Source organism: Erpetoichthys calabaricus, chromosome 10, assembly GCF_900747795.2.
Source record: "Erpetoichthys calabaricus chromosome 10, fErpCal1.3, whole genome shotgun sequence".
NCBI classification, from domain to species: Eukaryota; Metazoa; Chordata; class Cladistia; order Polypteriformes; family Polypteridae; genus Erpetoichthys; species Erpetoichthys calabaricus.
In genome coordinates this window covers 55,644,544-55,662,757 of record NC_041403.2, presented here as the reverse complement: position 1 = coordinate 55,662,757, position 18,214 = coordinate 55,644,544, and the positions used below count along the sequence as shown (strand labels likewise).

The 18,214-nt window shown below is 38.1% G+C and overlaps 1 protein-coding gene across 11 annotated transcripts in view; it reads right to left on the bottom strand.

The window, feature by feature from the left end:
• rnf220a (ring finger protein 220a) overlaps window positions 1-18,214 on the bottom strand; it is a 349,766-nt gene that overhangs the window by 105,960 nt on the left and 225,592 nt on the right. For all 11 annotated transcript variants that reach the window (XM_051933135.1, XM_051933141.1, XM_028811270.2 and 8 more), the window contains one exon: window positions 8,219-8,348. In XM_051933135.1, coding sequence (XP_051789095.1) covers window positions 8,219-8,348 — 130 coding nt within the window. The remainder of the gene's footprint in view (window positions 1-8,218; window positions 8,349-18,214) is intronic.

Genomic DNA, 18,214 nt, shown 5'->3' with positions numbered 1-18,214 from the left:
AAACATAATTCTGAGATGTGGCAGAAAGACAACTGCTGGTCATTTTCTGATGTACTGTAATTAACATCCTTAGAAAAAAGTAAATTGTTTTTATTGTCAGGAAAAGTACCAGTGCAATACGTCTCATGTTACAGCAAATAATCTGTCTGTTTTTGGCTGGAAACGTACACCATGTCCTCAATGTCAAATAATATACACACGGCCACAGAAAATCATATATGGATAAAGGTCTCTTCTTTGTAACCCTTACTTCTTTGACATGCATCCACATCAGCACCAGATTTATGGTGTTTGCAGTTGTATTGGTACATGAGAAGAAAGGAAAATCAATTAATTTACAAATTTTTCCAATTATATGTTTGGATAAATTGCAGAGATAATATGAAAGGAAGACCAAATCTGTTAACCTAATAACTTATTCCTAATCTTATTTATAGAGTGGCTTCCTCAGGGATGTCAGTCTGGAGATACAGGATCAAATGCTTTAAGAAAAGGGGTTGTTGATGCCCTTGAGAATGTCTTTGTGGTGTTCACTGCCCTGTCAGATGCATCCAACTAGGCCCAAACATGACTGATAAAAAAACTATTGAGCTCCCAGCAGAAGGACAGAGTACTCCGTCTTTATTGATCAGCTGGGAATTTAACTTGCTGTGCAGATCCACTGTGTCAGCAGCAGGGCCGGCAGGCCAGCTGAAAGAGGTGGCAAAAGAGGAAATGACAGAAGAGACAGAGAGAAAGAGAGAGAAAGGGAAAAATAGGGTCCAGAGTTTAAAGACACTGGACAATCGTTCACAGTCCTATTCAACCTGAGAGCGTGTGTGTATTGAAAAGGAGGTATTTCAAACTTAATCCTCCATCTAGATCATTTCACTTTGCCAGTGTTCTTCTTGTCTGTATGACTCAGTAATATCTGGTACTTAAAGATCAACTCCTGGCACAAACCACTCTAAACATGTGGCTCAGTAATTGGGGGTCATTGTAGGTCAACAAATCAACACACCTTTCTGAAAAATGTACCAGCTCTTTAATTTCTACATTCTTTGTATACCCTTTATTTTTCATAATAAACGTAATCACTAACTGATGAAGGCTCAACAACTAAAATTTAGCAAATATGGAATTAACTTTCTCCTACTTTTTCATTTTAGCTTAAAATGGCTTGCAAAGAATTAACATGTACTATATAGCATAAGAAATTTGCTTATTTTATACTGCCTTCATAGTGCTGTTATTTTCACATTAGTTATGCAGCATTTACGCTCTGTTTAACCAGGGGAGAACCTACATTATGTTACAATTAAATAAATAATTATAATACAAATAATTTTCAACAATTGAATCATTCAACCATTTTTATGCTGTATTATGTGTGTGCAAGAGTGTATGCTGAGATGGACTGGCATATTATCCAGGCTTGATTTTTGCATTGCACCCAGAGTTGCCAGGATAGGATCTGACCCTGTGACCCTAAAGTGGATTGAACATATTTGAAAATGAAATAGTGAGATAATGATAGACCCAGTTTCCAAAACATGAAGTAATCAGTCTTTTATTACTGTACTATATTTAAGTATAAACTGTACAGTATAATACAGTATATGTTATTCTGTACTATATATATAGTGACTGCAGAAGGCATCTCAGAGCCCCAAACCTCACACACATCAGCACAGACATTGGTCCCAGGTTCAAACACCAATTCTTTCTCCTCCTTCTCCACTCCTTCTAAGCTAGCTTTGTCCACCTTTCCCTGACATCAACTCCCAGAGTGAGGTGAGATGGCTACTTTAATGTTGGACCTAGGAGTGCTTTCACTGCCACAACACTGCACCCAAGAAGCACTTCTGGGCCAAACCAATCCTCCATAAAATAGGAAAGTCCGCTCCAAGCAGCAACCTCTGGCAGCACACAGAGACCCCAGAAGGGCTGCCCTCCAAAACTATGACTCCCATCCAACCCTGCAGGTGTCCAAACTGGAGCCATGCCAAGAAGCACTGCCACCAATCAAACTGGATAATGAACCAGTCGGGATGCATATCCATCTGTGCCATCCTTCCATAATGGAATTCCAGCCATTATAGTCTACCTTTATTCCAACAGTCTTTTGCTGTTATGCATCAAAAATCTGGAATACATTACCAATAGAAATAATCCAGGCTAACACTGTGGATCTTTAAAAAAACTCCTGAAAATACAGAAGTAAATGTTTCTTTTGTTAATGGTTTTGTGTATTCTTCATAATTCTTATAGTTGCATGTTGGTTTCATTTTTGTTAAATGCATTATGTGAAATATACTATGTAACAAAAAGAAAGAAAGTGGCATTCTGAAGCAGATTCTTAAATTATCTCATGGGCTTTCAGGTTTGGCAAGTTTCTACTTCAGACCACTTTGTCTTCACCTTGCCATTGCAGGGTGCCTCATAGTAATGCCTTAACATTATCATTAATTTCATACCTTCTCTGAATATGTTAACAGCTTCAGAGGCTGCAAAAAGCTAGAGTATACAGATTTCAAATACTTGTCCTTGCAGATAAAGGTTTTTATTTATTTATTTGATTGGTTATGTATGTATGTAGGTATTTATTTATTTATCTGTCTCTGCTGGTGTACTATGCCCTAAAATAGTGAACAGTGAAAGAATGAAAAATATAATAAAAAATTGTAATAAACAAGATTTTGAAACTAGAGACAAAGATTGCTTTTTGTGTTTGCAGTCTGATTTCCCAGAGTTGTGTTCCAACCAAATTGATTATGCGGGGATATGTAGATTGCATTGCCCTCAGAGTTATCCCCTTACAAATTGATGTGTAAGGGCACGATAGATTTTAATTTACATACATGGGAAGCGAACGAGAGCAGGAAGAAAAAAAAAGAAAGAAGGTGACACATTCTAACAGGGAGCACAGGAGCGGCTGCTGTTAAGCACAGCAGCCACAATCTCATATATATCCACTCAGCCCCCGGCAAGACATCTGCCTAATGTTACATCTTAAATATCCTTTTCCATTTTACATGCATTCAAGTCTCATTTGGACAAAATGAAACGGTATTATTAAAGGGAGATTTCACACAAATTGCCCCGAATTCGACGTGTCACTTTCAATGAGGTTTGTACATATGTAATGCCAGGGAATGGCTCAGCTTTATTGAAACTCCAGAGGCACGGGAGGTGGGAAATATGCATGATGGAGAGGGGTGGTGGTGGTACAGGGAGAGGGAGCAGCTTTGGGGCGGTCAAGGGCAAAAGGCAAACAGATGCCAGTGGCTCAGGAGTTAGAGTGAACAAGAGTACCTGACATCTGTGCTATGCTAGGAAAAATAATCATTTCATGACAAACAAGCTTGTGGACGAGACTCCTTCTTGTGGTTCAGTGGAACTCAATTCAAAAAGCACTACAAGGTGTAGTGGCAGGCAGGGGAGTGACTTTGACTTTAAATGCAGATAACATGTGACAATAAAGTTAAATCAATGATCCAAAAAAATGAAATACTGTATATGAAGTCCCAGGTTATAAACATTAAATGACCAAAGGGCATACAAGCAATCCACCCATCCATCCCAGTGGCTTAAATGTGACACAAGCTGCTCCTGTTTGGAGGTCGTTTATGGGGAGATGGTCCAATGAGTTTCATAATTTGGTACTGTGGTGGGACAAGAAAATGGGTGTGGCTTCATGAAAATTAGACCCTTGGCTCTGCTTTAATCTTATGCTTAGCAGACCAGAGTTTGCTTTCTTTCTAACCAGCCCGTCACACAGTAGTTCAGTAAGAGACTACCTGCTGCAGACTAAATACTTCATTTCTTTAGACAGTTCTTGTTTGTAATACTAAGATTTCCAAAACAACATGTAAAAGTAAATGTCACAATAGATTCAATAAAAGACACAGTAGTAAAGAGTGTCATTTGCTCGTTTGCGTTTTTTGTAGAAAGAATACCTCTTTCTGCCTATTCTTACTGATTGGCTCAGTATTCAAATTAAAGGCCAACCTGTTATCAATTATTGTTCTTAAATGTTTGTAGTGCTCCAAAATTTTTATAAACATGTTGTCCCCTAGTTATTCATACCTGCTAATGTAAGGCATTGATAGAATTCATCAGCCTTCATCTACTAAAAATTCATGCACAGAGTAATGAATGTGAAAGTATTTGTAGTAGAACTGAAGGGTGGCACGCTAAAAAGTAGAGCTGTGCATAGTAAAGAGCCTCTATCTGCTTCTGGCAACAGTAAACATAGTCAAGTAAAGCCAGCAGAAATTCTCGGAACAGTGTCTTTTAATTATGGAGCTATATGTTCATAGAAGATACATCAAGTTGACACATGAAGTATTCATGAAAAAATATCCCGCTGCGGGTGAATGAGTTGGTGAAAGGCTACTAGTTCTGTGAGCAAAGCATTAAAACCGAAAACCGTTCTGTCTGTATCTCAGAGGTTATTGCCAATATTGTGGATCATATGGAAAGAAGTCCCCATAAGTCAATCTAGTGGTTGTGTCAACAGATGAGCTGAGGTCTGTTTTCATGAATATGCTATGACACATGGAACTTTTCATCACTGCCTGCAGACACCAATTTCATCAATCTTAGTTAATAACATAATACATGTTATGGATGGACTGTTATAATATATGTTATAATACTTTGTAATTATACTTAAAATAACTTTTCAAATGTAATTTGTTATTCTTTTAATACTAATAAAACTGCATGACATTGACAGTAAGACTAGGCTGCTGTTTTATGTGCCACCCTGTATTACTCTGCCACTTGCCCCACAGACCACACATTACAAACCAGCTGGTGAAGGTGTGGGCTGCCTTACAGCCATACAGGCAGAAGACTTGCTATGTTGTTGATGGAATATGCAGTGAGGCAGGAGCATACAGTACTCAACCTTACATGAAGTGTCTATGCTTTGGAAATTGAACTTGTTCATATTGAGATGGTTAGAGTGCAGAAAATAATCCAGGTGAAGTATCTTATAGAGCAAAGTGAGTGAAGTGCTGCCGGAGAGCTTTCAATGTGTAGATTCGCTTAGGTGAGGTAGAGGTGAATCACTGGTAGACTTGGAACCATGATGGCACTAGAATACGAAAGGTTACATTCTGACAAATAACCCAAAACAAAGGGGCCAGGGAAAGGCAAAAAACAGGCACACCAGAAAACCAGTAAGAACATGAAAAAATATGGCATAAAGAGAGAGTCAAGTGTGCTTAAGTGCTTCACATATGTCACTTTTATCATGTTTCTGCTCTACAGCTGGGTGCACGGCTAGGGAGCAATAGAATACAGAAGGTGGGAAATGGTTTGTTCTGGTGGCTAGTGAGTAAGACTAGAAAACACAACTTCACCCACTTTTGTGTAAAAGAATTGCACATGTAATATGGTTTGAAAAGGTGCCCATATATATGATATAAAGGCTCAGCCATATATTATTTGACCCAGAACCTACAGTATGTTGGTTTATGCTAGGGTTTCCCTACCCATGACTGAAGTTATATTTTATTTTGTTTGATGAACCTGGTGGGAAAGTGGAGAATGAAGAGTGGAAAGGGGATAGTCAAGGGGATCCCCTTAGGTCCAGAATTCCTAGCAACGCCTCTCCTGAAAGATCAAAAACGATAAGGGAAGTTGTTGGAGGAGTACAGTACCACAATATTACACAATGCCTCTAGTCTATCTAGGCTTAAGAGAGGGTCTTCCATTCTTTGAACCCACTATCTCCATTTCTGGGCTCCAGAGTGTTAGACCAACCTTGACATAATCTTACACTAATTTATTTTGGAGCACCTAGTTAATCTAACAGATATAATATGTCTTTAGATTGTGGAAGACAACTGGAATACTCAGAGGTGACTCACAGGAATGAGCAGAGAATGTGCAAGCTACACATAAACAGTGACCAAGCTGGGAATCCCACTCAGGATACTGGAGCCGTGAAGCAGCAGTGCTACTACTGTCCTGCTCTGAAGAACTCACAAATAAGTCAGAATGGTGAAAAGTGATGAGAAATAATACTGATATTAATTTCCTGACAATTACTCATTATAGCCATTAAATAATTAATCAAAAATATAAAAGGTTTATTGTGGATAATGAAATCTGAAGTTTTTACATTACAAAGTCTGGATACTTAAAGCAATATTCTTCCCATTAGTAGCATGGGACTGTAAAACCTGGACTACTAGGCTGAAGAAAAGAAAATTGTGCCTTTTAAACTACAGTGCCACAAGATGGACAAATAAGTTAAGGGGCAACGTTTACGTGGCTTCAGTCACCCTAGTTAAGTACTGAAAGTGCTGCTTAAATTATAGCCCTGAAGGGTACAAGCAAATTGCTACGCCAGGTCTTCCTGTCAGAGATGCAGGAGCTGCATTTCTAGGAACTGGCTGAACCTTGAAGAAGAAGAAGAACTTCTTCATATACTAAACTTTCCTTTACACTGTTAAGGAAAGTCAAAGCTTCTGCATTTGCATTCAGCATTGAGAAGATAATGTTTAGTTTGTCCAAGGCAGGGGTGCCCAACTCCACTCCTGGTGGACCACAATAATGTTACAGGTTTTCATTCTAACCATTTTCTTAATTAGTGATCAGTTTTTACTGCATTTACTTATAATACTAGGTGAGCCATTTGGGGACTTTTTAATTTACTTTTTCATGTCTATTTTTGTAACACAAGTCAAGCAGAGCAGCTGGATGTGCAGAACTAGGCATCTACCCAGAAAAGGGCAAAGAAGAACCAACTAAAAATATTTTCAGCATAAACAGTAGAAAAATGAGAAACAATGATCCATATCAAGGAATCTTTTTTAGAATATTTTATAGTCACATTTTCATTGCAGTTGAATTATGCTTTCTACTTAATAAGGGATTGCTTTTAATCAACATATTAATTTCCCAATGCATCGGCAGGCAGAATAGGGTTTGGAGAAAAAGTGCTCTTTATTAATTATTACAAAATGACACCCATTGTGCCATGATACATAGCATACATTCAACTGTTTCTCAGCTCATTGAAAAAATGGAGTGGTCTAATTTTCTAGTTGTGTGTTGCTTTGTTTAGCTAATGGGACCAATTTGCTACAGATGAGTTTTACTGTACATCATTTAGGAACTCTAAGAAGCAAAAGACTATTATAGGAAATGCACAATCTTATACGTTTTTTTCACTGCTTATCCCGGAATGTTAAAGAAGATCGAGTGAACAGGTCTGCTGGTTCTAGTCATCTCCTAGAAGCAGGAAATGGCACAGTATAAGTAAAGAGATGTCCAAGTTTAAATTATGCATTGTGAAATGGGGTTTGTAGGTTTTTAATAATTTTGTCTAGAACAGTTTCCATATGTCAAGGATGAGTCTGCCTGGACCAGTTCCAATAATACTTCCCTCTAGACCAGCGGTTCTCAAACTGGGGTTTGCAGTTTCGGTGGGACTGTGAGAAATGATTGCATATTTATACTATTTATATTTTTATAATTATTAACCTTTACCAACCGAGGGGAAGTAAGTGACTGAGCATCATCGTTACCCCCACCACCTAGACCCGACCACTAATCTGCTGTTCCGTTATTCGCTGCCACCGCATTGTTTTCCCACCGTTATCGCTCGGCACAAACCAGCCCTTATTATTTTTATCATAATCAAAAATTATCGATTCTTTCATAGAATCAAAACACTCGCGAACAGTTTTCGTATATTTTAGAAGCAAATAAGAGCACTAAACGTGGATACAGATAATCAACAAACAACATATTTTACATTTTTTGTGTTTTTAAGATGTACGTAATATTTTCTGAATAAATAATTGTTTGTCAAAAAATGTTTTATTCGCAGCAGCCTGTACCTATGCAGTGCCGCGCAGTGGGTATGTGGCACCCTTGTGCAAAGTATTTGGCACCCCCAATTTTCTTGAAATAATATTGATTTTTTAATTTTTAATAAAAGGGTCCGCAAGCCATCAAACAATTTTTAAAGGGACCGCCACGCAAGAAATTCTAAAGAAGTTTGAGAACTGCTGCTCTAGACTGAGGATGCTGATGAGCAAGAGATCAGCTGAGTAGAACATGTCACAACCATTCCACACTTTGTCTCTAAATATTATGACTAGCTAGGCTACAGAAGTACAAATTGGGACACAGTTGTAGTGAATTTTCCATTTTGTCTGTTTCCCCCTTCTTATAATGCATCTTTCTGCATCTCTCTCTCTCACTACCCAAATACCTGAGGTGAAGTTGGGTAAGCCGGTCCATCTCCTGTTCCATGTGATCTTGGAGCTCTCCTGGCCTGAGTAGCACTTGACAAATTGGGCAGATTGGGGCTTGGCTGTCATACAACGATGTCTTCTTCTTGCCTGTAATTATATGAAGATATAAAAGCAATAACAGTTAAAAAATGTAGGTAACAAAGAAATATTTTTTGTGTGAAACATGCATGTGTTTTATACTTGTTAAAAAGATGCAGCTACTATGATACTTACTGCATATGTATAGTGTGCCTAAATCATACATATCAAAATCCCTTTCATTTCTGTGAGTTTTTTAGATTATATAGTAACTCTTCATCTCTTTTTTATTCAAAATATAGTAACACATTAGAATCAGTGGAGGCCATGGAGAAAATATTCTTATAGTAATAGGAGGGGTACAGGAGTCAGCTCTGAATAGTAACGCAGCAAAACTTCAAAGTGCATTCACTAGCACTAAGCCAAATTAGAGGTAACAATTAAACTACCAAGATATCTTTGTATTACAGGAGTAACCACACACGAATACGTACAGAACACATTAACTCTAAATTGAAGCTAGTCTAAGCACTAATAATCGCAGTGATAATCGTCAAACCCACATGCCTTTCCTCAGGAGTAAACTAGCAATAATTCAACAGTAAGAACAATACCACCTGGAACCTGCTTATTAAGGGTTATACTGGCAACATGGACCAGAATACAGTACAGTATGTGAACCAACCCAGAAAAGGACTCTAGCTTATCACACATCCTTCACACTCCTTCATTTGAGATGCTGAATTCTTAAAAGTTTAAACTCATCTTCTTTCCATTAAAAGCATAAATTACTGATAGATAGCTTACTTCCATTGGGATTTAAAAGGCTGAGAATTTAGGTAAATGAGAAATATATTTTTCAAACTATTTTATGTGATATAACTCATTTATGAAGAATGTCCGGGTGTTTGTAACTTCCAACACATATTCTCTATCACAACAAATGAGGATAATTGCTGCCTAAAAGGCAAAAGATGGTGGACAGCAGATGAACACTGGCACAGGAACATTTTTTCACAAGTTAATGCTAAGATCCCCTGCTAACATTAGTGCATTACACCATTTTTTCTAGATAGATTTGGCTGCCAATTTTGGGCAATATGGCACTTTTAAATGAGGCCATTTATGTGGAGACAGGGACAAGAAAGGTTTTATGGAAACAAGTCCCCAAATCTGAAGGAATCTGTGCAAATTCAGAAACAATTGCACTGTTGCCTTGTGAGGCTGTGCCACAACAACTGTAAATTGTTGGGTCTGATTCTAGGCTTGGCCACATTCTCTGTGGAGTCTGCATAGTGTCTCTGTGTCTACATGGGATTTCCTCCCTGTCAGGTTAATCAGTGGCTTGATGGGAATGGCCCTGCCTGTGACAAACTGGTGCTGCACCCAGGACCGGCTCCTGCCTTGTGGCTGATGCTGCCATTATGAGCACTGGTGCCCCCAACCTTGAATTGAGCACCTTTAAGACTGTGTAGCTAAATGGAATAATGAGATCAGTACGTCCTTCAAAAAATGTGTTTAAAATGCAGGAGGACCTGTGGTGGTGTGAGGTACTATATGGCTCTGCCATGTTTTATAGAAATTATATACTGTGGTTAACTATGCAGGTTTTGTTTGAATGGTAAGACATATCAACAACAATTTTTATATAGCCCAAAATCATACAAAAATGCCTCCATGAGCTTTAACAGGCCCTGTTTAATTGACAGACCCCTAGCCTTGACCCTCTAAGAAGACAAGAAAAAAACACCCAAAGACCTTTCAGGGAAAAAAGGAAGAAATCTTGGGAAACACAGTTCCACAAGACCCACATCCAGGTAGGCTGAACATACAAAGGGTGTCAAAACATAGGATAAATACAAGACACAGAACAGAATACTAGTATTCCTCTTCTCAGGGCTAGATGATTGTTATAGTTATTGGTCTCACGTTAAATAAGGTTGGTCTCATATTAAATGAGTACCAACAAGAAACAGAGTCTATCACTTAGACATCTGTAATGGCACAGTGATTATTTTAGCTGCTTCACTGTCAAAGACCTGTGTTTGAAACTTGGCCTAGACTCGCTCTGCGTGGGTTTTGGACATTGTCTTCTTTCCCCCAGTGGCTCTCCGTGTGAAGTTCCAGGTCTGTAATGAAACTTAGGAACTGGATGGTTTTATATGATCAGTTGAGCTGCAGTCAGTAGGTTTAAGAAGGTCTATCATTGGCATGGGCAATTTTCATTTCCCTACAGAACTTCCACTTGACCACACAGTGGCCTGACCTTCTCACTCCTTCTTATGCGACCTCAAGTCTTTTCAGAAAATAAAAGGAGGCAATGAACTGACATTCACCTGGGATTCCTTTACCACAAGCACCAGTTTAGTTTTAGTAAAATGCCCTTAAGTATCAACCAACATCCTTTGCTTGCTATTCTCCTTATAACAGTAACATTTATGCAATTTATTATTGAAATATATCTGTATGGCTCTGTTTGATTTGCTGTGTTTAAAAACATATTAAAAAACAACTGATAACAAAAAATGGTGAAATATCAAATTTCAGTCAAATTCTAAGGAATTTGTATTATTTGCCAGTGAGAATTTCACCACACACCCTGGGGTACAATGGCTCCCAGCCCATTGTAAAAGTAAGGCCGATGTCATGAGTCTGCATCAAAGCATTTCTATATTTACCAAATAAAAACTGATTAAAATAAAAATAAACTGCCAGCCTGCTGCTCAAACAGGAGACATCCTGTCCTGGTCTCACTTCTATCCCATGTTTTGGATGAGAGACCGACTGTTCCGGAAAAATCTATTTATAACAGCATCCCAGCCGTCAAACAATGGGGCGTCTCTCCACTTGACTCTTAGAATAATCACAGGCAGGATATCCTGGATGGCCTGGTCAAGAAGGCCAAGGTAGTTACTGCTTTAAGGCCTTCTGAAATGTGTTAGCTCCCTTGCTTTCTCCCACCTCTCCACACCTGACAGAGAGATATCTCACAAACAGCCCATTCACAAGCAGGAGCAGGGTCAAAAGCAGAGGATAAATGAGTCCGTCTTTATGAGTTTAGCGGGATTTGGGTTTGGCCTGCTAGGCGCCTTGTTTCACTTAGCAGAGGCAGGGTCTGGGTTAAGCTACAACAAGTAGAGGAAGAAGGAATTTGTGGGAAAGATAACTCATCAGCATGTTTGCTCTAAATAAATTCCTGGGCTCTAAGCGGCTATGTCCTTGACTTAGAGGGCAGTGGTGTGTTTGGCTAGTGATGTACTGATATGCCTATAATTTAAAAAGGTGATGGACCAGTGCCTTCCCCCTTCTCGCAGACACATAAACACATACACACACATGCACTGACACCCCTCCAGGGGAACATATCTCAGTGCAGATATTGGCCTGTCAGAACTATTTCCTATGAGAGAACAGATTCATCAGTGGTGAGCTGCTGGGGTCAATGTTAGTCTGCCCCCTCCCCTCTCCCACTCCCCAGCTTACAGGCAGCCGTGTCTCTGCATACCCAACTCCGATTCCCTGGTATTGCCACTTAACTGTCTGCTGCTCTGGACACTTTAAGTGACTTTGAGAAATGGGTAATCGATTACAATTCTCTGCTCCCCCACCCCACTCTCTTTGCCATTCCTCTGTCCATATCATCGTACACTTTCTGTCTTTCCTTCATCCTCCTCTTATACATCCTTCGATCACTAAATTTGCCAAGCATGCTCACTCGCACGTAAAAATCAAAGCCGCTTGTTAACATAAGCTGAAGCACACACTCGAGTGAAGTGCAGAGCAGCAGCTCAGGCAGCCCTACTTCTTATTGTCCAGTTACATGCCCACTGACACCGTGGTAAAGGCATATTTGGACAAAAGAGAAACAGATGAGCTTTTCTTTCACACATTAAAGTTCGCTTTCAAGCCTACAGGTTGTTTGGTCTTTGACCTTGATTTTCAAATTAAAATATCGCCAATAACATCAAAAGCACAGTCATTCAGTACAGGGTCCTAAAATAAGAGTCACTTGGCATGTCAATAGTTTCTGCTCTACAGGAGTCACATTGATCTGTCCAATAGTTTGATATCCCCTGTCTCTTCTAGAGTCTCAACTAACAACCCCACTGATTTTCATTTGACTAGCAAACCTTTACAGTATAAATATGAAGTAAATGGGATTATGTATTAATTGTGTAGTGTTTGCAGTATCGCCCTTACACTTAATGTTGTTGCCACTGGCCTGTTTATTTCATGCTGACAGTTTTTATGCTAACTTTAATTACATTTATTATTGTAACATCAAGAAAAATTGATCCATTTAGTGAACTTGTTCTATCCCTCTCAAAGCTGGGAGGAGGCAGTGCTTATCGAACCAGCATCAGGTCCACCACAGGATAGTGTCACACACATACACAAATCCTCATGTATGAAGTGATTCCAATGAAAAAAGTAATCAACTAACTTAAATTTGCAGAAGACACTAAACTAGATGGATTCTTGAGTCAGCAAAATTAAAACAAATGATCATAGAAAACTTCTGATTTAAGTATACATGTGAGAAACAGGGATTAATGTAAAGAAAGAAACATTACATTACATTCTTAGCCCGCTTAATCCATTCAAGTGCAATGCAGGGACAAGCCCAGGAGGTGTGTATCCACACCCATAACAAGATGGGGCCGATTTAGAATTGACAAACAAGTTAACATGCATTTCTATGTTATGTAGGTGGATAACTTGGAGTATTTGGAGGAAACAACATTCATAGACTCAACATTCATGAAATTCAACTACACAGTTTAAGGAGGACACTGGAAACAGAAAATATACATCTTGGGAATACTAGGGGTCCATGGCTGTCCACAACCAGACTGTGTATACAAGTCACTGAAAAGGACTACAGGAAACAAGTTTATATGTGACACAGTAGTCGAGAAGCTGTGTTTAGAATGTGTCTTAACAGGGAGCTGGTGATGCTTCATGTGGGACTTAGCCCAAAGTTGTAGTTTCCATAATTAAAGAAAGACCAAACAGTTAAAGAAAGTGCACAGGAGAGCTACTGATAAGAGATATGAAGAGTGACTAAAGGGAATGAACCTTAGAATTTACACAAGGAAAGATTAAAATGCTTAAAATTAAGTAAGCAGGACCACTGTCAAATGTTACTTTAAAAAGCATTCTTTAATAAAAACACAGGAACACTTATAAAAATAAGATGAGAATTTTGAACAAATGAAGGAAGTATTTATTTAAACAAAGAAAAAGTTTCCAAGCAATGCAGGTGAAACTAGCACCTCACAAAACTTCAAATGCTGTCTATATTTTAGACACGGTAGGTACATTGGAATTGATAAGAAATGCTGAGCTGAATGATTTATTCTCATCACACCATTTTTTTGTTCTTTCTTTGTTAACAAACATTATGTACTTCTAATTAATAAAGTTTATTTCTTTTTTCTTTTGGCAGGCCAATTTTAAAGGTTAGAAAAGACCTATGTTCATAGGTTAGCATCTCACAATGGGAGCAAAAGCTGTGATGCAAATTAATAAAAATGGCAATAGCATCAAATGTAGAGTTCTCAGCAGCACAGAATTAATGGAGCAGGTCGAGTTGGAAAAATTATAATAGGATATGATGATGTCTTTTGACCCAGAAGCACAAATGCAGTCTTGGACTACAGGAACGTTTCTTTAGTTATACAAGATAATTGCTTATTTTTGGTATAGACTGTACCAGGACTGGGAGAATGCTTAGGCTGCAGGTTTGCATCCTTCTGAAAAAGCAAAGAAGCTGCTGTCAAAGTAACTTGCAAAGTTTTGTTTAATTTCTGCTGCCATGTACTTTTTCCATCCAATTACAATTTACAAATTGCAAATTCATGCAGCTGCCTGCTTGCATGACTTGCTCAGAGCCAGTGGTGTTGATCCAGAAGCATTAACCCTTACACTATAACTCCTTAGCCACACTTCTTCTCAAAAATCATTAAAAACATTTGATGAGATAAGTTAAATTAAATGTTCAGAATATTCTTTGAAGTGTGGGTTTTGTTACAAATGGAACATATAATGAGTCTTATACATTTGTATTACTGTTAGCTGGAAATTGTGTATTCTGAGGTGTATTGATTACTGGGGCGGCTAAGAGGCAACACCATGACAGCTGTAGGTATTCTGAGGTAACAAATGCAGTGCCAACAAGAGTCTAGAAAGAAATGATGAAAGGACAGCTGTGGTTTTATTGCTTTACGTTTGAGTTTGTGTGTGTTGGTGTATTAGAAAACTAACTTGGCACTGTGTTTGTAGAATATCTCTGAAGAGACTAAATAGGTTAAAACTTTTATGCCAACTTTGTCCCATTTATTTTGGGACAGAGATAGGAACCATGCATCAAAGTAAATAGGATTCCTCACGTCTAGCAGAACAGATCTAAATGTGTGTGTCTGTGTGCCCTAGTAGAATTGGCAGAACACTCATAGGGTGAGCTATGGCCTTACTTTCTATAAACGCTCTACATACCAGAAATGTAAAAAGTTTATGAAAGTAACAGTAGATCAATAAATATAATTGTGTAATTAGACTAAGCACACTGACATAAAGGTATAGAATGGTTTTAATACTTCAAAATTCAAAGAGCCTGCTCATAGCTAAGGTTTCCATGACACTCCTGCCTCTCCTGACACATTTATTCTGCTGGTGTCCAAGCTCTGCCCAGCTGGCCGATAGATTGTGTTTCACTGTCTCTTAGCCCAGGGAAGCGAGAACCGGCACCCAGCTGTGTTTAATCCATCAGTACACAATCAATGGGCAGTGCAATCAAGCGCTGATCACTTCATAGTACATGTTGTCAGCTCAGATGTAATACATTATAGCAGTACAGCGTGTACACACCTGCCTTTCACCTCAAAATACAGAGGACAAGTGAGCTGATCCACAGGAGGAGTACAACAATTGAAACAAACAAAAAAAAAACACCACAAGAAAAAATCAAATGAAGGTAGACAAAAAAACAAAAGGTGAAAACTAAAAGAAATATACCTTAAGATGATTTAGAGCCATAAAGATAGCTCCTTTTGGTGCACATGGCCTGCATATAATAATATTAATTTTTAATTGCCACCCCACCCCCAGACACCTCTAGCAAAAGCGAATGTAGCTGGTGCAGAATATGATGTAAATATATTTCTTCTCGAAATTAATCTGAATCAGAAGGCCAGAGTAGTCTAATATTCCAGAAGCTGGGGATGCTCCCCCGGGCTTAAACAGACATAGTGGTTGGGCTATGTGGTTTTACATTTAAATAAAATATTTGATATGCACAGTGTGCCAGTGTAAAGACATGTCAACGATGTTAGATAATCTGGTGTAGCATTTACATCTTTTACAGAGCATTATATGAGGCGAATTTGGTGATAGGATATAAATGCCACAGGGATACCAGTATTGCAAAAATTACAAAAAAGGCACAATCACATCAGATTATGAAGAAAAAATAATCCTGGCGTTATTAAATGTTTTAAGTTCATAGTTATTTTCATGATTGTCAGGTCAGGAAAATTACTCTCACAACCTTCCTCAATACAGCACTCTCTGTCTAGGAGCATAAAACTAGAACTCTGGAGGAAATCAATCCACATCAGCAAAATAGAGGTACTGGAACAAGATGATTTTAATGAAAATGAATGGGTGAAAGATTAGACAGAAGTCTAATAAACGGGCAAAAGAAGGAATGTAGAAAATGACCCGTGAAGACCATCCAAAAAGTGAATGACACAGAAAGACAAACCAATGTAACTTTTCTCCTGTAAGAAAGCCACCCCCTTCCCCAATCTATAGTGCAAAACAAAACCGGTCACACAACAGTAATTAATATTTAATTCACTACTAAGTGTACTGATTATTTCCAAGTAATTGGCTGACTGCACAGCTGTGACCACTAATGAAGATGAGGTGGGGGTAGGAGGGTGGGCACCTGGGACTCTCCTCTGATATACTGTGATACACTTTATCATAGCTGTTTAAAAATGAGAGAAGGAGAAATGTGACGAACCCTTGTCAGTCACTAAAACAGGCTCCCCCCAGCAGATCTAAGTGAACAAGTTAATGGGCCCTCCTTCAAAGATCACACAGCACCACCATATGGCATGAACCTGAATGTGGTTCATTTCTGTGTTTTCTGTTATCAGAGGAGGCAATCAACATTATGTACCCATTGGTCAGTTTCAAAATGTAAAAATGGATTCCAAAAAATATACATGTAAGCAATTATGTGACAGAATCAGAAAATGACCCTCTACCCAAGACTGCAAAATAAAAAGGCTGATGAATATGGTACTTTTGGTGCATTCAAATGCAGAACGGTATACCAGACTGCCTAGGGGGACCAGATGCTCTACTCTCTAGGAAATGAAAACCCTTAATTTTTTTCACTTAAAATTCCATTAATTTCAGGTTACTTTACCTATTTGCAGAAATTATTCTTCAGGGGGGATTTTTTTTTACCTCACTTAACTCTTCATTTTTTGTGCATACTAAAAAGTCTTTTTTTCTCTTAAATTTAAAAATCGATGTACATACTAAGAAATTTCTGTGCCACAAATGAGCATCTTATTTTTAAAATTAAAAACTATTAAGGCTTTTAAAAGCCCTGAATTAGGTATCTTAAACTTAAAATTTGTGCTTAATAAATGTGCATTTTATAATTAATTGTACATGTAAATTTCAGTTAGTGTGTTAGCCTTCAAAGAGAAGTATGTTTAAAATTCACATTAATTATATGCTTCAAATAGCTTAATAGCATACCTCAAATAATTTAAGTGGTTATAGAGCTGAGGGGGCACATTTTAATTCAGCTTTAATTGAGAGTTGAACTGATTTCTGCAGGTTACTGCAAACACCATTTATCAAATTATAGGGCAGAATTGTATCTAAAAACATGGCAGCAGAAGTCCCAAGGATCCATGGCTTTATGTTCTGCGCAAAGTAAACTCCCAGAATAATTTACATAGTGAAAAAATGTATTAAGATGTTGCTTACACAACACATCTTTTAGCTAGATGCATCAAGAGGAAATATCTGCTTTGTTATGGATACATCTCAGCATAATCTTTGAGCAAAATGGACTTACTTAACTGTACTTATTTATTGAATTCTTCTTTGTGTTTGGCTCCTAGTGTTCCTGACTTCCCACTTTGTAAATATTGACTTTTATTTATTTTTTTTGAACTTGATATTGTACCACCTCTTGCCTGAATTAGACTATGCCTTAGCATTTGCCTGATTCTTGCAAAACTACACTAGAGGAAGATTCAGTTGCTCTTACATTCTGACATGTACAGAGTTCCACAAAGTGTCCTGAAACCGATGGTGAAACATGAAAGTTAAAGTTAGAAATCTAGAATATGCCCTGTGCTGGAGTACGACTGTATGAACAATCCCATAATCACTTAAACTTGAGAAATAGACTTGAAGAAATATTTTAGAATGTATAATGTTCACCCATACAACAGACTGAAGCAATATGTGTATCTTCTGTATGAAATAGCACATATTGCACTGTCTGTTTATTGTTTTGTTACATGTTTTAGATATTGTGTCTTCATCTGACTAACAGCACCTTGCCATCACTATTAGTCAGCTATAGCATGCAATCAGCAAAGTTTACCAGGTCATTTTAAAAACATTCAACCAACTTTTCTCTACACGATGACTGGATTTCTAAATGTCATTTAACAAGATGTTTATGATCATGGACTTCATAGTTTCAATTGCCCTTTGAAGGATTACTGTTTTTTGAATAGCCTAAGTTTTGACTAGTTATACATTTTGGTATAAATACTGTGAAGTTTCCCGGCCCCATTTGATGTTGACCTTACATGCTCAGTAACTAATGTCTGAGAAGTGTGTATATAATCATTAACATCTCAGATTTCAGGTGCACAGTTTAGTGTTGTGTG